Consider the following 21,425-nt stretch of genomic DNA (forward strand, 5'->3'; position numbering starts at 1 on the left):
ATTTTTATGGGGTTTTTTCGGTGAAAAAATGGGATTTTTATGGGATTTTTTCGGTGAAAAAATGGGAATTTTGGGGGAAAAAATGGGATTTTTATGGGTTTTTTTTGGGGAAAAAATGAGGATTTTTGGTGGAAAAATGGGATTTTTATGGGATTTTTTCAGTGAAAAAATGAGGTTTTTTGGTGGAAAAATGGGATTTTTATGGGTTTTTTTCGGTGAAAAAATGGGATTTTTTTGGAGAAAAATTGAGATTTTTGATGGTGAAAAAATGGGAATTTTTTGGTGGAAAAATGGGATTTTTCTGGGTTTTTTTCAGTGAAAAAATGGGGTTTTAGCGGTGCCGATGCACGCGCCCTCCGGACAGTTGGTGCACCACTTGCAGCCGGGGGGAGCCTGCCCACGGGTTTGGGGGAAAAAAGGCAAGTTTGGGTGAAAAAATGGGAATTTTTGGGCTTTTTTTTGGTGAAAAAATGAGGTTTTTTGGTGAAAAAATGGGATTTTTATGGGGTTTTTTCAGTGAAAAAATGGGATTTTTTGGTGAAAAAATGGGATTTTTATGGGATTTTTTCGGTGAAAAAATGAGGTTTTTTTGGGGAAAAATTGGGATTTTTGATGGTGAAAAAACGGGAATTTTTAGTGGAGAAATGGGATTTTTCTGGGTTTTTTTCAGTGTAAAAATGGGATTTTAGCGGTGCCGATGCACGCGCCCTCCGGACAGTTGGTGCACCACTTGCAGCCGGGGGGAGCCTGCCCACGGGTTTGGGGGAAAAAAGGCAAGTTTGGGTGAAAAAATGGGAATTTTGGGGGAAAAAATGGGATTTTTATGGGATTTTTTTGGTGAAAAAATGGGATTTTTATGGGCTTTTTTAGGTGAAAAAATGGGATTTTTATGGGCTTTTTTCGGTGAAAAAATGGGATTTTTTGGTGAAAAAATGGGATTTTTATGGGGTTTTTTAGGTGAAAAAATGGGATTTTTATGGGGTTTTTTCGGTGAAAAAATGGGATTTTTATGGGCTTTTTTCGGTGAAAAAATGAGATTTTTTGGTGAAAAAATGGGATTTTTATGGGATTTTTTCGGTGAAAAAATGGGATTTTTTGGTGAAAAAATGGGATTTTTATGGGCTTTTTTCGGTGAAAAAATGGGATTTTTTGGTGGAAAAATGGGATTTTTGTGGGTTTTTTTCAGTGAAAAAATGGGATTTTTTGGTGAAAAAATGTGATTTTTATGGGGTTTTTTCAGTGAAAAAATGGGATTTTTGTGGGTTTTTTTCAGTGAGAAAATGGGGTTTTTTGGTGAAAAAATGGGATTTTTATGGGGTTTTTTCGGTGAAAAAATGGGATTTTTATGGGATTTTTTTGGTGAAAAAATGGGATTTTTTGGTGAAAAAATGGGATTTTTATGGGTTTTTTTTGGTGAAAAAATGAGGATTTTTGGTGGAAAAATGGGATTTTTATAGGGTTTTGTGGGGAAAAATTGGGATTTTTGATGGTGAAAAAATGGGAATTTTTGGTGAAAAAATGGGATTTTTATGGGGTTTTTTCAGTGAGAAAATGGGGTTTTTTGGTGAAAAAATGGGATTTTTATGGGGTTTTTTTCGGTGAAAAAATGAGGTTTTTTTGGGGAAAAATTGGGATTTTTGATGGTGAAAAAATGGGAATTTTTAGTGGAGAAATGGGATTTTTCTGGATTATTTTCAGTGTAAAAATGGGATTTTAGCGGTGCCGATGCACGCGCCCTCCGGACAGTTGGTGCACCACTTGCAGCCGGGGGGAGCCTGCCCACGGGTTTGGGGGAAAAAAGGCAAGTTTGGGTGAAAAAATGGGAATTTTTGGGCTTTTTTTCGGTGAAAAAATGAGATTTTTTGGTGGAAAAATGGGATTTTTATGGGGTTTTTTCGGTGAAAAAATGGGATTTTTTGGTGAAAAAATGGGAATTTTTGGGCTTTTTTTCGGTGAAAAAATGAGGATTTTTGGTGGAAAAATGGGATTTTTATGGGGTTTTTTGGTGAAAAAATGGGATTTTTATGGGATTTTTTCAGTGAAAAAATGGGATTTTTTGGTAGAAAAATGGGATTTTTATGGGTTTTTTTCGGTGAAAAAATGGGATTTTTGTGGGGTTTTTTCAGTGAAAAAATGGGATTTTTTGGTGGAAAAATGGGATTTTTATGGGGTTTTTTGGGGAAAAATTGGGATTTTTATGGGATTTTTTTCGGTGAAAAAATGGGAATTTTTGGTGAAAAAATGGGATTTTTATGGGGTTTTTTTGGTGAAAAAATGGTATTTTTATGGGTTTTTTTTGGGGAAAAAATGAGGATTTTTGGTGAAAAAATGGGATTTTTATGGGATTTTTTCGGTGAAAAAATGAGGATTTTTGGTGGAAAAATGGGATTTTTATGGGGTTTTTTGGGGAAAAAATGGGAATTTTCGGGGAAAAAATGGGATTTTTGTGGGATTTTTTTGGTGAAAAAATGGGATTTTTTGGTGAAAAAATGGGAATTTTTGGGCTTTTTTTCGGTGAAAAAATGAGGTTTTTTGGAGAAAAAATGGGATTTTTATGGGATTTTTTGGTGAAAAAATGGGAATTTTTGGTGAAAAAATGGGATTTTTATGGGATTTTTTTGGTGAAAAAATGAGGTTTTTTGGTGGAAAAATGGGATTTTTATGGGATTTTTTTGGTGAAAAAATGAGGTTTTTTGGTGGAAAAATGGGATTTTTGTGGGTTTTTTTCGGTGAAAAAATGGGAATTTTGGGGCTTTTTTATAGTGAAAAAATGGGATTTTTGGGATATTTTGGGGCTGTTTTTGGGGTATTTTTGGTGCTGTTTTTGGGGCATTTTTGGGCTGTTTCTGGGGTATTTTGGGGCTGTTTTTGGGGTATTTTTGGGCTGGTTTTGGGGTATTTTTGGGCTGTTTTTGGGGTATTTTAGGGCTGGTTTTGGGGTATTTTTGGGCTGTTTTTGGGGTATTTTTGGGCTGTTTTGGGGGTATTTTTGGGCTGTTTTTGGGGTATTTTTGGGCTGGTTTTGGGGTATTTTGGGGCTGTTTTTGGGGTATTTTTGGGCTGTTTTTGGGGTATTTTTGGGATATTTTGGGGCTGTTTTTGGGGCTGTTTTTGGGGTATTTTGGGGCTGTTTTTGGGGTATTTTTGGGCTGTTTTTGGGGTATTTTTGGGATATTTTGGGGCTGTTTTTGGGGCTGTTTTTGGGGTATTTTTGGTGCTGTTTTTGGGGTATTTGGGGCTGTTTTTCGGGCTGTTTCTGGGGTATTTTGGGGCTGTTTTTGGGGTATTTTGGGGCTGTTTTTTGGGCTGTTTTTGAAGTATTTTGGGGCTGTTTTTGGGGCTGTTTCTGGGGTATTTTGGGGCTGTTTTTAGGGTATTTTTGGGGCTGTTTTTGGGGTATTTTTGGGCTGTTTCTGGGGTACTTTTGGGCTGTTTTTGGGCTGTTTTTTGGGCTGTTTTTGGGCTGTTTTTGGGCTGTTTTTGGGGTATTTTGGGGCTGTTTTGGGGGTATTTTGGGGCTGTTTTTGGGGTATTTTGGGGCTGTTTTTGGGGTATTTTGGGGCTGTTTTTGGGATATTTTGGGGCTGTTTTGGGGGTATTTTGGGGCTGTTTTTGGGGTATTTTGGGGCTGTTTTTGGGGTATTTTGGGGCTGTTTTTGGGATATTTTGGGGCTGTTTTGGGGGTATTTTGGGGCTGTTTTTGGGATATTTTTGGGCTGTTTTTGGGGCGGTTTTTGGGATATTTTTGGGATATTTTGGGCTGTTTTTGGGATATTTTTGGGCTGTTTTTGGGGCTGTTTTTGGGGTATTTTGGGGCTGTTTTTGGGGTATTTTAGGGATATTTTTGGGGCTTTTTTGGGCTGTTTTTGGGGCTGCTTTTGGGGTATTTTGGGGCTGTTTTTGGGGTATTTTGGGGCTGTTTTTGGGGTATTTTGGGGCTGTTTTTGGGATATTTTGGGGCTGTTTTGGGGGTATTTTGGGGCTGTTTTTGGGGTATTTTGGGGCTGTTTTTGGGGTATTTTGGGGCTGTTTTTGGGATATTTTGGGGCTGTTTTGGGGGTATTTTGGGGCTGTTTTTGGGATATTTTTGGGCTGTTTTTTGGGCTGTTTTTGGGGTATTTTTGGGCTGTTTTTGGGATATTTTGGGGGGTATTTTGGGCTGTTTTTGGGGTATTTTGGGGCTGTTTTTGGGGTATTTTGGGGCTGGTTTTGGGGTATTTTGGGGCTGTTTTTGGGATATTTTGGGGTGTTTTTGGGCTGTTTTTGGGGCTGTTTTTGGGATATTTTTGGGCTGTTTTTTGGGCTGTTTTTGGGGTATTTTTGGGCTGTTTTTGGGATATTTTGGGGGGTATTTTGGGCTGTTTTTGGGGTATTTTTGGGCTGTTTTTTGGGGTATTTTTGGGGTGGTTTTGGGGTATTTTGGGGCTGTTTTTGGGGCTGTTTTGGGGGTATTTTTGGGCTGTTTTTGGGATATTTTGGGGCTGTTTTTGGGGCTGTTTCTGGGGTATTTTTGGGCTGTTTTTGGGGTATTTTGGGGCTGTTTTTTGGGCTGTTTTTGAAGTATTTTGGGGCTGTTTTTGGGGCTGTTTCTGGGGTATTTTTGGGCTGTTTCTGGGGTATTTTGGGGCTGTTTTTGGGGTACTTTGGGGCTGTTTTTGGGCTGTTTTTTGGGCTGTTTTTTGGGTATTTTTGGGCTGTTTTTGGGGTATTTTTGGGGCGGTTTTTGGGGGTCTCACCGAGCCCCCCAGGGGGTGCTGGGCCAGGCACTCGCTGCAGCTCCGGAGCCGCCGGCACTCCAGGGGGTCCCGTGGGGAGGGGGCGCAGGGGGAGGGGATGGGGGAGCACCCCAACCTGTGCGGGGGTCATTTGCATCTCATTTGCATATCATTTACACATCATTTGCATATAATTTGCATATTATTTGCATGTCATTTGCATATCCCCCCCCAAAAAAATCTGCCCCAAATTTCCCACCAAACCTCCCCGAAATCCAACCCCAGGACCCTCTGATTTCTCCCCAAATCCCCTCAAAATTCCCGAATTTTCCACCTCAAAATTCCCAAAATTTCCCCTCAAAATTCCCAAATTTCCCCTCAAAATTCCCAAATTTTCCACCTCAAAATTCCCGAATTTTCCACCTCAAAATCCCCAAAATTTCCCCTCAAAATTCCCGAATTTTCCCCTTAAAAATTCCCGAATTTTCCACCTCAAAATTCCCAAAATTTCCCCTCAAAATTCCCAAAATTTCCCCTCAAAATTCCCGAATTTTCCACCTCAAAATCCCCAAAATTTCCCCTCAAAATTCCCGAATTTTCCCCTTAAAAATCCCCAAAATTTCCCCTTAAAAATTCCCAAAATTTCCACCTCAAAATTCCCAAAATTTTCACCTCAAAATTCCCAAAATTTCCCCTCAAAATTCCCCATTTTTCCCTTTCAAAATTCCCACTTTTTCCCCTCCAAAATTCCCCCATTTTCCCAAAATTCCCAAATTTCCCCCCCAAATCCCAATTTTTCCCCTTTTTTCCCCCCGAAATCCAAAATTCTGCCAATTTTTCCCCAAATCCCCCCAACCCCCCCCATAAATCCTGATTTTTCCCCCCAAAATTCCAATTTTTCCACCCCAAAACCCCCAAAATCCCAATTTCCCCCCAAAAATCCTCATTTTTCCCCCCCAAAATCCCGATTTTTCCCCCAAACCCCCTCCAAACCCCACCAAAATTCCAATTTTTCCCCCCAAAATCCCGATTCTCCCCCCCCAAACCCCCTCAAAATTCGGATTCTCCCACCCAAAATCCCAATTTTCTCCCCCAAAACCCCAAATTTTCCCGATTTCTTCTCAAATCCCCTCCAAAATCCCAACTTCCCTCCCAAAATCCCGATTTTCCCCCCAAAATCTCCCCAAACCCCCCCAAAATTCCAATTTTTTCCCAATTTTCACCCCCAAAATACCAATTTTTTCCCAAATTTTCCCAATTTTCCCCAAATTTCCCCAATTTCTCCCCAAATCCCCCCCAAAATCCCAATTTCCCCTCCCAAAATCCCTATTTTTCCCCTCCAAACCCCCCCAAAATCTCAATTTTTGCCCCCCAAAATCCCAAATTTTTGCGTTTTTTCCCCAAATTTTCCCGTTTTTTCCCCAAATTTTCCCAAAATTCCATTTTTTCCCCCCAAATCTCACCTTTCAGCCTCCAGGGCCCCCCGGCAGCGCCCCCCGCACCAGGCGCAGGAGCCCCCCGAGCCCCCCAAAATCCCTCAAATCCCCCCAAAATCTCCCAAAATCCCCCCAAACCACCCCTAAAATCCCGATTTTTCCCCCTAAAATCCCGATTTTTCCCCCAAAAATCCCAATTTTTCCCGTTTTTTTCCCCAGATTTCCCCAAATCCCCCCCAAAATCCCAATTTTTGCCCCCCAAAATCCCAAATTTTTGTGTTTTTCCCCAAATTTTCACGTTTTTCCCACAAATTTTCACTTTTTTTCCCCAAATTTTCGCGGTTTTTCCCCAAATTTTCGCGTTTTTTCCCCAAATTTCCCCAATTTTACCCCAAATCCCCCCAAAATCTCAATTTTTGCCCCCCAAAATCCCAAATTTTTGTGTTTTTCCCCAAATTTTCACGTTTTTCCCACAAATTTTCACTTTTTTTCCCCAAATTTTCGCGGTTTTTCCCCAAATTTTCGCGTTTTTTCCCCAAATTTCCCCAATTTTCCCCCAAATCCCCCCAAAATCTCAATTTTTGCCCCCCAAAATCCCAAATTTTTGTGTTTTTCCCCAAATTTTCACGTTTTTCCCACAAATTTTCACTTTTTTTCCCCAAATTTTCGCGGTTTTTCCCCAAATTTTCGCGTTTTTTCCCCAAATTTCCCCAATTTTCCCCCAAATCCCCCCAAAATCTCAATTTTTGCCCCCCAAAATCCCAAATTTTTGTGTTTTTTCCCAAATTTTCGCGTTTTTTTCCCAAATTTTCGCGGTTTTTCCCCAAATTTTTGTGTTTTTTCCCCAAATTTTCCCGTTTTTTCCCCAAATTTTCCCAATTTTCCCCCCCAAACCCCCCCAAAATCTCAATTTTTGCCCCCCAAAATCCCAAATTTTTGCGTTTTTTCCCCAAATTTTCACTTTTTTTCGCCAAATTTTCCCGTTTTTTTTCCCAAAATTCCCTTTTTTCCCCCCAAATCTCACCTTTCCGCCTCCAGGGCCCCCCGGCAGCGCCCCCCGCACCAGGCGCAGGAGCCCCCCGAGCCCCCCAAAATCCCTCAAATCCCCCCAAAATACCCCTAAAATCCCAATTTTTCCTCCTAAAATACTGATTTTTTCCCCCAAAAATCCCAATTTTTCCCGTTTTTTTCCCCAAATTTCCCCAATTTCCCCCCCAAACCCCCCCAAAATCTCAATTTTTGCCCCCCAAAATCCCAAATTTTTGCGTTTTTTCCCCAAATTTTCACTTTTTTTCCCCAAATTTTCCCGTTTTTTTCCCAAAATTCCCTTTTTTCCCCCCAAATCTCACCTTTCGGCCTCCAGGGCCCCCCGGCAGCGCCCCCCGCACCAGGCGCAGGAGCCCCCCGAGCCCCCCAAAATCCCTCAAATCCCCCCAAAATCTCCCAAAATCCCCCCAAACCACCCCTAAAATCTCGATTTTTCCCCCAAAAATCCCAATTTTTCCCGTTTTTTCCCCAAATTTCCCCAATTTTCCCCCCCAAACCCCCCCAAAATCTCAATTTTTGCCCCCCAAAATCCCAAATTTTTGTGTTTTTTCCCCAAATTTTTGTGGTTTTTCCCCAAATTTTCACGTTTTTTCCCCAAATTTTCGCGTTTTTTCGCCAAATTTTCCCGTTTTTTTCCCAAAATTCCCTTTTTTCCCCCCAAATCTCACCTTTCAGCCTCCAGGGCCCCCCGGCAGCGCCCCCCGCACCAGGCGCAGGAGCCCCCCGAGCCCCCCAAAATCCCTCAAATCCCCCCAAAATCTCCCAAAATCCCCCCAAACCACCCCTAAAATCCCGATTTTTCCCCCTAAAATCCCAATTTTTCCCCCAAAATCCCAATTTTTCCCCCAAAAATCCCAATTTTTCCTCTTTTTTCCCCAAATTTCCCCAATTTCCCCCCCAAACCCCCCCAAAATCTCAATTTTTGCTCCCCAAAATCCCAAATTTTCGCGTTTTTTCCCCAAATTTTTGGTTTTTTTCCCCAAATTTTCGCGTTTTTTCCCCAAATTTTCCCGTTTTTTTCCCAAAATTCCCCTTTTTCCCCCCAAATCTCACCTTTCAGCCTCCAGGGCCCCCCGGCAGCGCCCCCCGCACCAGGCGCAGGAGCCCCCCGAGTGGCAGCGGGGGGGGTCGGGGAGGGTCCCGCAGGGCTCGGGGGGCACCCGGAGCCCCCAGAGACCCCCCAGGACCCCCCCATTGAATCCCCCCGAGACCACGAGGAGCCCCCCGAGCTGGGCCAGGGCGTGAGAGACCGAGCCGGGCATGGGGGGTCCCAGCACCGAGGGGTCTGCGGGGAAAATGGGGAGGGGGCGTCACGAAAGAGACCCCCAAAAAATCCCCAATTTTGGTGCCAAATTCCCCCCAAAAATCCCGAAAATTTCAGACCAAAATTCCCAAAATTACACCCAAAAATCCCAATTTTTGACCCAAATTTCTCCAAAAAATCCACCCAAAAATTCCAATTTTTGACCCAAATTTGGCCCAAAAATCCCGAATTTTGACCCAAATTTGGCCCAAAAATCCCCCCAAAAATCCCGAAAATTTGAGACCAAAATTCCCAAAATCCCCCCCAAAAATCCCAATTTTTGACCCAAAATTCCCCAAAAATCCCCGCAAAAATCCTGAAAATTTCAGACCAAAATTCCCAAAATTACACCCAAAAAATCCCAATTTTTGACCCAAATTTGCCCCCAAAAATCCCGATTTTTGCCCCCAATTTCCCCCCAAAATCCCCCCGAGAGCAGGAGGAGCCCCCCGAGCTGGGCCAGGGCGTGAGAGACCGAGCCGGGCATGGGGGGTCCCAGCACCGAGGGGTCTGCGGGGAAAATGGGGAGGGGGCGTCACGAAAGAGACCCCCAAAAAACCCCAAAAAATCCCAAAAATTAGAGACCAAAATTCCAAAAAATCCCAGAAATTTCAGACCAAAATTCCCAAAATTACACCCAAAAATCCCAATTTTTGACCCAAATTTCTCCAAAAAATCCACCCAAAAATCCCGAATTTTGACCCAAATTTGGCCCAAAAATCCCCCCAAAAATCCCGAAAATTTGAGACCAAAATTCCCAAAATCCCCCCCAAAAATCCCAATTTTTGACCCAAATTTGGCCCAAAATCCCCCCAAAAATCCCGATTTTTGACCCAAAATTCCCCAAAAATCCCCGCAAAAATCCCAGAAATTTGAGACCAAAATTCTCAAAATTACACCCAAAAAATCCTGAAAATTTGAGACCAAAATCCCCAAAAATCCCCCCAAAAATCCCAAAAATTTGAGACAAAAATCCCCAAAAATCCCCCCCAAAAATCCTGAATTTTGCCCCAAATTTGCCTCCCAAAATCCCCAATTTTGACCCAAAATTCCCCAAAAATCCCCGCAAAAATCCTGAAAATTTGAGACCAAAATCCCCAAAAATCCCCCCCAAAAATCGCCAATTTTGCCCCAAATTTGCCTCCCAAAATCCCGAATTTTGACCCAAAATTCCCCAAAAATCCCCGCAAAAATCCTGAAAATTTGAGACCAAAATCCCCAAAAATCCCCCCAAAAATCCGAAAATTTGAGACCAAAATTCCCAAAAATCCCCCCAAAAATCCCAAAAATTTGAGACCAAAATTCCCAAATTTGCCCCCAAAAATCCCCAATTTTGCCCCAAATTTGCCCCCCAAAATCCCGAATTTTGCCCCCAATTTCCCCATTGAATCCCCCCGAGAGCAGGAGGAGCCCCCCGAGCTGGGCCAGGGCGTGAGAGACCGAGCCGGGCATGGGGGGTCCCAGCACCGAGGGGTCTGCGGGGAAAATGGGGAGGAGGCGTCACGAAAGAGACCCCCAAAAAATACCAAAAAATCCCAAAAATTAGAGACCAAAATTCCAAAAAATCCCCAAAATTTCAGACCAAAATCCCAAAAATCCCCCCAAAAATCCCAGAAATTTGAGACCAAAATTCCCAAAATTACACCCAAAAATCCTGAAAATTTGAGACCAAAATTCCCAAAATTACACCCAAAAAATCCCCAATTTTGACCCAAATTTCTCCAAAAAATCCACACAAAAATTCCAATTTTTGACCCAAATTTGGCCCAAAAATCCCCCCAAAAATCCTGCAAATTTGAGACCAAAATTCCCCAAAAATCCTCCCAAAAATCCCGAATTTTGACCCCAAAATTCCCAAAAATCCCCCCAAAAATCCCAATTTTTGACCTAAATTTCTCCAAAAATCCACCCAAAAATCCCAATTTTTGACCCAAAATCCCCAAAATTACACCCAAAAATCCCCAATTTTTGACCCAAATTTCCCCCCAAAAATCCTGAATTTTGACCCCAAAAATCCCAAAAATCCACCCAAAAATCCTGAATTTTGACCCAAATTTGGCCCAAAATCCCCCCAAAAATCCCGATTTTTGACCCAAATTTCTCCAAAAAATCCACCCAAAAATTCCGATTTTTGACCCAAATTTCTCCAAAAATCCCCCCCAAAAATCCCAATTTTTGACCCAAATTTCCCCCCAAAAATCCTGAAAATTTTGACCCAAAATTCCCCAAAAATCTTCCCAAAAATTCTGATTTTTGAGCCCAAAAATCCCCTCAAAATCCCGAACTTTGACCCAAATTTCCCCAAAAATCCTGAAAATTTGAGACCAAAATTCCCAAAAATCCCCCCAAAAATCCTGAAAATTAGAGACCAAAATTCAAAAAAATCCCGAAAATTTGAGACAAAAATTCCCAAAAATCACCCCAAAAATTCCAATTTTTGACCCAAATTTGTCCCCAAAAATCCCGATTTTTGACCCAAATTTCTACAAAAAATCCCCCCAAAAATCCCGAAAATTTTGACCCAAAAATCCCCAAAAATCCCCCAAAAAATCCCAAAAATTTGAGACCAAAATTCCCAAAAATCCCCCCCAAAATTCCCATGAAATCCCCAAAAAATTCCCATAAAACCCCCCCAAAATTCCCAAAAAATCCCCAAAAAATCCCAAAAAATTCCCAAAAAATCCCAAAAAATTCCCAAAAATCCCCCCAAAAAATCCCCAAAAAATCCCAATTTTTTCCTGTTTTTTCCCATTTTTCACCCGATTTTCACCCAATTTTCGCCCCCTCCCCCGTTTTTCCACCCCCCCCATCCCTGAGACCCCTCCCCAAATTGGGGAACGCCCAAAAAGGGACCCCAGACCCAATTCCCCCCCTATTTTTCCCCATTTTTAACCATTTTTATTCATTTTTAAGCCAAATTTTCCCCAATTTTCACCCAATTTTCGCCCCCTCCCCCATTTTAGGACCCCCCCCACCCCTGAGACCCCTCCCCAAATTGGGGAACGCCCAAACCCCGCCCAAAAAGGGACCCCAGACCCAATTCCCCCCTCATTTTTTCCCATTTTTTCTCATTTTTAAGCCAAATTTTCCCCAATTTTCACCCAATTTTCGCCCCCTCCCCCATTTTTCCACCCCCCCATCCCTGAGACCCCTCCCCAAATTGGGGAACTCCCAAACCCCGCCCAAAAAGGGACCCCAGACCCAATTCCCCCCTCATTTTTTCCCATTTTTTGTCATTTTTAACCCATTTTTCACCCGATTTTCACCCAATTTTCGCCCCCTCCCCCATTTTTCCACCCCCCCCATCCCTGAGACCCCTCCCCAAATTGGGGAACCCCCAAACCCCGCCCAAAAAGGGACCCCAGACCCAATTCCCCCCCCATTTTTCCCCATTTTTTACCATTTTTCCTCATTTTTAAGCCAAATTTTGCCCGATTTTCACCCAATTTTCGCCCCCTCCCCCATTTTTCCACCCCCCCCATCCCTGAGACCCCTCCCCAAATTGGGGGGACCCCTCCTCACCCGTGTGGGGGGGCAGGATCCAGGAATTGCAGCGGATTTGGTAGAGCAGGACCTCGTTGCCGAAATCCCGGCGGTCGCTGCGACCCCCCAGGACCACCAGGGTGTCCCCCAAAATCGCGGCGGCGTGGAAAAAATGGGGGCGGGGCTGCCCAAAAAAAAAAAAAACCACCCCCAAAATTTTAGGAGACCCCTCCCCAAAATTAAGAGACCCCCCCCAAAAAAAACCCCGTGAAAATCCGACCAGGAAAGCCCCAAATGCCAGGGAATGAACCCCAAAAAATGGAATTTTAACCCACAAAATTCAATTTAAATCCACCAAAATCCCATTTTTTCACCCAAAATTCCCAAATTTTCCCCAAAATTCCCATTTTAACCCTTAAAATCCCATTTTAACCCTTAAAATCCCATTTTAACCCTTTAAATCCCATTTTAACCCCCCAAAAATCCCATTTAAATCCCATTTTTTCACCAAAAATTCCCATTTTTTCACTAAAAATTCCCAAATTTTCCCCAAAATTCCCATTTTAACCCTTAAAATCCCATTTTAACCCTTAAAATCCCATTTTAACCCCCAAAAATTCAATTTAAATCCCATTTTTTCACCATAAACCCCCCCAAAATCCCCATTTTTTCACCCAAAATCCCCATTTATTCACCCAAAATCCCCATTTTTTCCCCCAAAATTCCCATTTCTTCACCCAAAATTCCCATTTCTTCACCCAAAATTCCCAAATTTTCCCCAAAATTCCCATTTTAACCCTTAAAATCCCATTTTAACCCTTTAAATTCCCATTTAAATCCCATTTTTTCACCAAAAAATCCCATTTTTTCACCATAAACCCCCCCAAAATTCCCATTTTTTCACCCAAAATTCCCAAGTTTTCCCCCAAAATTCCCATTTTCCCCCCAAAATTCCCATTTAAATCCCATTTTAACCTTTAAAATCCCATTTTAACCCCCAAAAATTCAATTTAAGTCCCATTTTTTCACCAAAAAATCCCATTTTTTCCCCCAAAATTCCCAAATTTTCCCCAAAATCCCCAATTTTCCCCCAAAATTCAATTTAAATCCCATTTTAACCCTTAAAATCCCATTTTAACCCTTAAATTCCCATTTAAATCCCCCAAAAATTCAATTTAAATCCCATTTTTTCACCAAAAAATCCCATTTTTTCACCATAAACCCCCCCAAAATTCCCATTTTTTCACCCAAAATTCCCAAATTTTCCCCAAAATTCCCATTTTAACCCTTAAAATCCCATTTTAACCCTTTAAATTCCCATTTAAACCCCATTTTAACCCTTAAAATCCCATTTAAATCCCCCAAAAATTCAATTTAAATCCCATTTTTTCACCAAAAAATCCCATTTTTTCACCATAAACCCCCCCAAAATTCCCATTTTTTCACCCAAAATTCCCATTTTTTCCACCCAAAATTCCCAAATTTTCCCCAAAATTCCCATTTTCCCCCCAAAATTCCCATTTAAATCCCATTTTAACCCTTAAAATCCCATTTAAATCCCCCAAAAATTCAATTTAAATCCCATTTTTTCACCAAAAAATCCCATTTTTTCACCATAAACCCCCCCAAAATTCCCATTTTTTCACCCAAAATTCCGAAATTTTCCCCAAAATTCCCATTTTAACCCTTTAAATCCCATTTTAACCCTTTAAATTCCCATTTAAATCCCATTTTAACCCTTAAAATCCCATTTAAATCCCCAAAAAATTCAATTTAAATCCCATTTTTTCACCAAAAAATCCCATTTTTTCACCATAAATCCCCCAAAATCCCCATTTTTTCACCCAAAATTCCCAATTTTCCCCCAAAATTCAATTTAAATCCCATTTTAACCCTTAAAATCCCATTTTAACCCTTTAAAATCCCATTTAAATCCCATTTTTTCACCAAAAAATCCCATTTTTTCACTAAAAATCCTCCCAAAATCCCCATTTTTTCACCCAAAATCCCCAAATTTTCACCCAAAATTCCCAAATTTTCCCCAGAATTCCCGGATTTTCCCACCTTTTCCCCCCGGGCAGGTGCCAGGAGGCTCCAGGTGAGCCGGGGCAGGTGAAGAGCCCCCCTCAAACCCCCCAAAAATCCCATTTCAACCCCCAAAATCCCCATTTTTTCACCCAAAATTCCCAAATTTTTCCCCAAATTCCCATTTTTTCCCCCAAAAATTCCCATTTTAACCCTTAAAATCCCATTTTAACCCTTTAAATTCCCATTTTAACCCCATTTTAACCCTTAAAATCCCATTTTAACCCCCAAAAATTCAATTTAAATCCCATTTTTTCACCCAAAATCCCCATTTTTTCACCCAAAATCCCCAAATTTCCCCCAAAATTCCCAAATTTTCCCCAGAATTCCCGGATTTTCCCACCTTTTCCCCCCGGGCAGGTGCCAGGAGGCTCCAGGTGAGCCGGGGCAGGTGGAGGCTGTAGAGCTCCGCGCTGGGGGCGACGCGTTCGACGTGGAATCGCTGCCCCCCAAAAACGAACAGAGACTCCGAGGGCTCGTGGAACGAGGCTGAGTGACCATAAATACCTGCAGAGGGAAATTTGGGAATTCTGGGGATTTTTGGGAATTTTTTGGGGATTTTTTTGGATTTTTTTTGGATTTTTTTGGGAATTTTTTGGGATTTTTTGGGGATTTTTTTTTGATTTTTTTGGATTTTTTTGTGAATTTTTGGTGAATTTTTTTGGGATTTTTGATGGATTTTTGATGGATTTAAAATGATTTTGGGGGAATTTGGGGCTTTGGGGGATTTGGGGAAATTTTGGGAATTTTTTGGGAATTTCTTGGGATTTTTTGGGAATTTTTTGGGGATTTTTGGTGAATTTTGGTGAATTTTTGGTGAATTTTTGGGGATTTTTGGGGGCTCTGGGGGGATTTTTTGGGAGATTTTTTTGGAATTTGGGTGAATTTTGGGGGAATTTTAGGGAATTTTGGGGAATTTTGGGGGATTTTAGGGAATTTGGGCGGATTTGGGGGAATTTTGGGTGAATTTTGGGGAATTTTGGGGAATTTTGGGGGATTTTAGGGAATTTTGGGTGGATTTTGGGTGGATTTTGGGGGGATTTGGGGAGGGGGCTCCACGTGGAATCGCTGCCCCCCAAAAACGAACAGAGACTCCGAGGGCTCGTGGAACGAGGCTGAGTGACCATAAATACCTGCAGAGGGAAATTTGGGAATTCTGGGCATTTTTGGGAATTTTTTGGGAATTTTTTTGGATTTTTTTGGGATTTTTTTGGATTTTTTTAGAATTTTTTTTTGATTTTTTGGGATTTTTTTGGGGATTTTTGGGGATTTTTGGGGATTTTTTGGTGGATTTAAAATGATTTTGGGGGATTTTGGGGGAATTTGGGGGAATTTGGGGCTTTGGGATTTTTTTTGGATTTTTTGGGAATTTTTTGGGATTTTTTTGGATTTTTTTTGGATTTTTTGGGATTTTTTTGGGGATTTTTTTGGGATTTTGGGGGGATTTTTGATGGATTTTTGGTGGATTTAAAGTGATTTTGGGGGAATTTGGGGGAATTTGGGGCTTTGGGGGATTTGGGGAAATTTTGGGAATTTTTTGGGAATTTTTTGGGAATTTTTTTGCATTTTTTTGGAATTTTTGGTGGATTTTTGGTGAATTTTGGTGAATTTTTGGGGATTTTTGGGGATTTTTGGGGGCTCTGGGGGGATTTTGGGGCAGATTTTTTGGCAATTTGGGTGAATTTTAGGGAATTTTGGGGGATTTTGGGGGATTTTAGGGAATTTTGGGTGATTTTGGGGAATTTTGGGTGGATTTAGGGGGATTTGGGTGGATTTAAAGGGATTTTTGGGAGGGATTTCGGGAATTTGGGGGGGATTTGGGGGGTCTTGGAGGGATTTAGAGGATTTTGGGTGAATTTGGGTGGATTTGGGTTTTTTGGGGGGATTTTGGGGGGATTTTGGGGATTTTTTTTGGATTTTGGGGATTTTGGGTGATCCCATTTTTTCCCCATTTCCCACCCAATTTTCCCGGGATTTTTTTTGGGGGTGAAATCCCCAATTTTGGGGGTTCACTTTTTACCTGTGGGGGGGGGTCCCACCCCCCAAATTTCCGGGTGGGGGAGGGGCTCCCATCCCATTTCCCCCCCCAATTTTCCCATTTTTCCCCATTTTTTCCCCATTTTTCCCCATTTTTTCCCCATTTTCCCCCTTTTTTTTCCCATTTTCCCCCATTTTCCCCATTTTTTCCCCATTTTTTCCCCATTTTTTCCCATTTTCCCCATTTTTCCCCATTTTCCCCCATTTTTCCCCATTTTTTCCCCATTTTTCCCCATTTTTCCCCATTTTTTCCCATTTTCCCCATTTTTCCCCATTTTTCCCCATTTTTCCCCATTTTTTCCCCATTTTTTTCCCCATTTTTTCCCTTTTTTTTCCCCATTTTTTCCCCATTTTTTCCCATTTTCCCCATTTTTCCCCATTTTCCCCATTTTTCCCCATTTTTTCCCCATTTTTCCCCATTTTTCCCCATTTTTTCCCATTTTTCCCCATTTTTCCCCCATTTTTCCCCATTTTTTCCCATTTTTCCCATTTTTCCCCATTTTATCCCCATTTTTCCCCATTTTATCCCCATTTTTCCCCATTTTTCCCCATTTTTTCCCCATTTTTTCCCCATTTTTTTCCCATTTTTCCCCCATTTTTTCCCATTTTCCCCCATTTTCCCCATTTTTTCCCCATTTTTCCCCATTTTCCCCCTTTTTTTTCCCATTTTCCCCCATTTTTTTTCCCATTTTTTTCCCCATTTTTTCCCCATTTCCCACCCAATTTTCCCGGGATTTTTTTTGGGGTAAAACCCCCAATTTTGGGGGTTCATTTTTTACCTGTGGGGGGGGGTCCCGGCCTGGACTCCCACCCCCCAAATTTCAAGGTGGGGGAGGGGCTCCCATCCCATTTTTCCCCCCAATTTTTCCCCATTTTTCCCCATTTTTTCCCCATTTTCCCCCATTTTTTCCCTTTTTTTTCCCATTTTTCTCCATTTTCCCCATTTTCCCCCATTTTTCCCCATTTTTTCCCCATTTTTCCCATTTTTTCCCCATTTTTTCCCCATTTTTTCCCTTTTTTTTCCCCATTTTTCCCCATTTTTCCCCATTTTCCCCATTTTTTCCCCATTTTTCCCCATTTTTCCCATTTTTTCCCATTTTTCCCCATTTTTTCCCCATTTTTTCCCCATTTTTTCCCCATTTTTTCCCCATTTTTCCCCATTTTTCCCCATTTTTCCCCATTTTTTCCCCATTTTTCCCCATTTTTTCCCCATTTTTCCCCATTTTTCCCATTTTCCCCCCATTTTTTCCCTTTTTTTTCCCATTTTCCCCCATTTTTTCCCATTTTTCCCCATTTTTCCCCATTTTTTCCCATTTTTCCCCATTTTCCCCCCATTTTCCCCATTTTTCCCCCATTTTTCCCCATTTTCCCCCTTTTTTTTCCCATTTTTTCCCATTTTTCCCATTTTTTCCCCATTTCCCACCCAATTTTCCCGGGATTTTTTTTGGGGTAAAACCCCCAATTTTTGGGGTTCATTTTTTTACCTGTGGGGGGGGTCCCGGCCTGGACTCCCACCCCCCAAATTTCGGTGCGGGGGTCGAAGATGAGCAGCTCGGTGTTGAAGCCGTTCTGGGGGGAGAAGCCCCCCACCAAAAAAACCCCCCGGGACCCCCCGGCCGTCAGCGAGTGCCCGGCCACGGCCGGAACCTGCGGAGCCTGGCAGGGGGAAACACAAAATTCGGGATTGGGACCCCCGAATTTGGGATTGGGACCCGAAAATTCGGGATCAGGACCCCCGAATTTGGGATCAGGAGCCCCAAATTGGGGATTGGGACCCAAAAATTCGGGATCGGGAGCCCGAAAATTTGGGATCGGGACCCCTGAATTTGGATCAGGAGCCCCAAATTTGGGATCAGAGCCCAAAATTTGGGATTGGGAACCCAAAATTTGGGATTGGGACCCCAAAATTCGGGATCGAGAGCCCAAAATTTGGGATTGAGACCCCCGAATTGGGGATTGGGACCCCAAAATTTGGGATCGGGACCCCCGATTTGGGGATCAGGAGCCCAAAATTCGGGATCGGGACCCAAAAATTCGGGATCAGGACCCCAAAATTTGGGATCAGGACCCCTGATTTGGGGATCAGGAGCCGAAAATTTGGGATCAGGACCCCAAAACTTGGGATCAGGAACCCAAATTGGGGATTGGGACCCAAAAATTCGGGATCAGGACCCCAAAATTTGGGGATTGGGACCCTCAAATTTGGGATTGGGAGCCCCAAAATTCAGGATCGGGACCCAAAAATTCGGGATCGGGACCCGAAAATTTGGGATCAGGAGCCGAAAATTCAGGATTGGAACCCAAATTGGAGATTGGGAGCCCAAATTTGGGATCGGGAGCTGAAAATTCGGGATTGGGACCCCAAAATTCGGGATCGGGAACACGAAATTCGGGATCAGGACCCCCGAATTTGGGATCAGGAGCCCAAATTGGGGATTGGGAGCCCAAAATCTGGGATCGGGAGCCCCGAATTTGGGATCAGGAGCCCCAAATTCAGGATTGGGACTCGAAAATTTGGGACTGGGAGCCTCAAATTTGGGATCGAGACCCCAAAATTTGGGATTGGGACCTCAAATTTGGGATTTTGAGCCGAAAATTCGGGATCAGGAGCCCAAAATTCGGGATCGGGACCCCCGAATTGGGGATTGGGAGCCCCAAATTTGGGATTGGGACCCGAAAACCCCCCGGGACCCCCCGGCCGTCAGCGAGTGCCCGGCCACGGCCGGAACCTGCGGAGCCTGGCAGGGGGAAACACAAAATTCGGGATTGGGACCCCCGAATTTGGGATCGGGAACCCAAAATTCGGGATCGGGACCCCCGATTTGGGGATCAGGAGCCCAAAATTTGGGATCGGGACCCGAAAATTTGGGATTGGGACCCCCGAATTTGGGATCGGGAACCCAAAATTCGGGATCGGGACCCCCGATTTGGGGATCAGGAGCCCAAAATTTGGGATTGGGACCCTCAAATTTGGGATTGGGACCCCCGAATTTGGGATCGGGAACCCAAAATTTGGGATTGGGACCCTCGAATTTGGGATTGGGAGCCCCAATTTGGGATCAGGAGCACCAAATTTGGGATTGGGAACCCGAAATTTGGGATCGGGACCCCCGAATTTGGGATCAGGAGCCCCAAATTCAGGATTGGGACTCGAAAATTTGGGACTGGGAGCCTCAAATTTGGGATCGAGACCCCAAAATTTGGGATTGGGAGCCCAAAATTTGGGATCAGGAGCCCAAAATTCAGGACCAAGAGCCCAAAATTTGGGATTGGGACCCTCGAATTTGGGATCGAGACCCCAAAATTCGGGATCGGGACCCCCGAATTGGGGATCAGGAGCCCCAAATTTGGGATCGGGACCCCAAAATTCGGGATCAGGACCCCAAAATTCGGGATCAGGACCCCCGAATTGGGGATTGGGAGCCCCAAATTTGGGATCGGGACCCGAAAACCCCCCGGGACCCCCCGGCCGTCAGCGAGTGCCCGGCCACGGCCGGAACCTGCGGAGCCTGGCGGGGGGAAACGGGAAATTCGGGATCGGGAACACGAAATTTGGGATTGGGACCCCAAAATTCGGGATCGGGACCCCCGATTTGGGGATCAGGAGCCCCAAATTTGGGATCAGGAACACAAATTTGGGATTGGGAGCCAAAAATTGGGGATCAGGAGCTGAAAGTTCAGGATCGGGACCCCAAAATCCGGGATCGGGACCCCAAAATCCGGGATCGGGACCCCCGAATTGGGGATTGGGAGCCCCAAATTTGGGATCGGGACCCCCGAATTGGGGATCAGGACCCCCGAATTGGGGATTGGGACCCGAAAATTCGGGATCAGGACCCCAAAATTTGGGATCAGGAACCCAAATTTGGGATTGGGACCCTTGAATTTGGGATCGAGACCCCAAAATTTGGGATTGGGACCCTCGAATTTGGGATCGGGAACCCAAAATTTGGGATCGGGACCCCAAATTGGGGATTGGGACCCGAAAACCCCCCGGGACCCCCCGGCCGTCAGCGAGTGCCCGGCCACGGCCGGAACCTGCGGAGCCTGGCGGGGGGAAACACAAAATTTGGGATTGGGAACCCCGAATTTGGGATTGGGACCCGAAAATTCGGGATCAGGACCCCCGAATTTGGGATCAGGAGCCCCAAATTGGGGATTGGGAGCCCAAAATTCGGGATCGGGAGCCCAAAATTTGGGATTGGGACCCCCGAATTGGGGATCAGGAGCCCCAAATTTGGGATCGGGACCCGAAAATTCGGGATCGGGAACCCAAATTTGGGATCGGGAACACAAAATTCAGGACCAAGAGCCCAAAATTTGGGATTGGGACCCCCTAATTTGGGATTGGGAGCCCAAAATTTGGGATTGGGACCCAAAAATTCGGGATCAGGATCCCAAAATTTAGGATCAGGAACCCAAATTGGGGATTGGGACCCGAAAATTCGGGATTGTGAGCCCAAATTTGGGATCAGGAGCCGAAAATTTGGGATTGGGACTCGAAAATTTGGGATTGGGACCCGAAAATTCGGGATCAGGACCCCAAAATTTGGGATCAGGAACCCAAATTGGGGATTGGGACCCGAAAATTCGGGATCGGGAACCCAGATTTGGGATCGGGAACACAAAATTCGGGATCGGGAACCCAAATTTGGGATCGGGAACACAAAATTCAGGACCAAGAGCCCAAAATTTGGGATTGGGACCCTCGAATTTGGGATCGAGACCCCAAAATTTGGGATTGGGACCCGAAAATTTGGGATCAGGAACCCAAAATTCAGGACCAAGAGCCCAAAATTTGGGATCGGGAACACGAAATTTGGGACCGGGACCCCCGAATTGGGGATCAGGAGCCCCAAATTTGGGATCAGAGCTCAAAATCTGGGATCGGGACCCCAAAATTCGGGATCAGGACCCCCGAATTTGGGATCAGGAGCCCCAAATTTGGGATCGGGACCCCGAATTGGGGATCAGGAGCCCCAAATTTGCGATCGGGACCCCAAAATTCAGGATCGGGACCCCAAAATTCAGGATCAGGACCCCCGAATTTGGGATCAGGAGCCCCAAAATCTGTGGTCGGGACCCCAAAATTCGGGATTGGGACCCAAAAATTCGGGATCGGGACCCCAAAATTTGGGATCAGGAACCCAAATTGGGGATCGGGAGCCCCAAATTTGGGATCGGGAGCCCCGAATTTGGGATCGGGACCCCAATTTGGAATTGGGACCCGAAAATTTGGGATCGGGAGCCCAAAATTCGGGTTCGGGAGCCCAAATTTGGGGGATTTGGGCTGAAATTTGGGGTCATTTGGGCCGATTT

At 44.0% G+C, this 21,425-nt stretch overlaps 2 protein-coding genes across 2 annotated transcripts in view; both read right to left on the bottom strand.

Moving 5' to 3' along the window:
- PSMC4 (proteasome 26S subunit, ATPase 4) overlaps positions 1–21,425 on the bottom strand; it is a 277,421-nt gene that overhangs the window by 127,999 nt on the left and 127,997 nt on the right. The window lies entirely within an intron of this gene.
- MEGF8 (multiple EGF like domains 8) overlaps positions 1–21,425 on the bottom strand; it is a 172,158-nt gene that overhangs the window by 34,699 nt on the left and 116,034 nt on the right. Inside the window, exons 29-33 of the mRNA XM_086864863.1 lie at positions 17,591–17,762; positions 14,413–14,576; positions 12,024–12,168; positions 8,252–8,483; positions 4,737–4,851 (exon numbers count right to left, since the gene is read on the bottom strand). Of these exons, the coding sequence (XP_086720989.1) occupies positions 4,737–4,851; positions 8,252–8,483; positions 12,024–12,168; positions 14,413–14,576; positions 17,591–17,762 (828 nt within the window). The remainder of the gene's footprint in view (positions 1–4,736; positions 4,852–8,251; positions 8,484–12,023; positions 12,169–14,412; positions 14,577–17,590; positions 17,763–21,425) is intronic.

Source organism: Cyanistes caeruleus, chromosome 28 (genome assembly GCF_971803275.1).
Source record: "Cyanistes caeruleus chromosome 28, bCyaCae1.hap1.1, whole genome shotgun sequence".
Lineage (NCBI taxonomy): Eukaryota > Metazoa > Chordata > Aves > Passeriformes > Paridae > Cyanistes > Cyanistes caeruleus.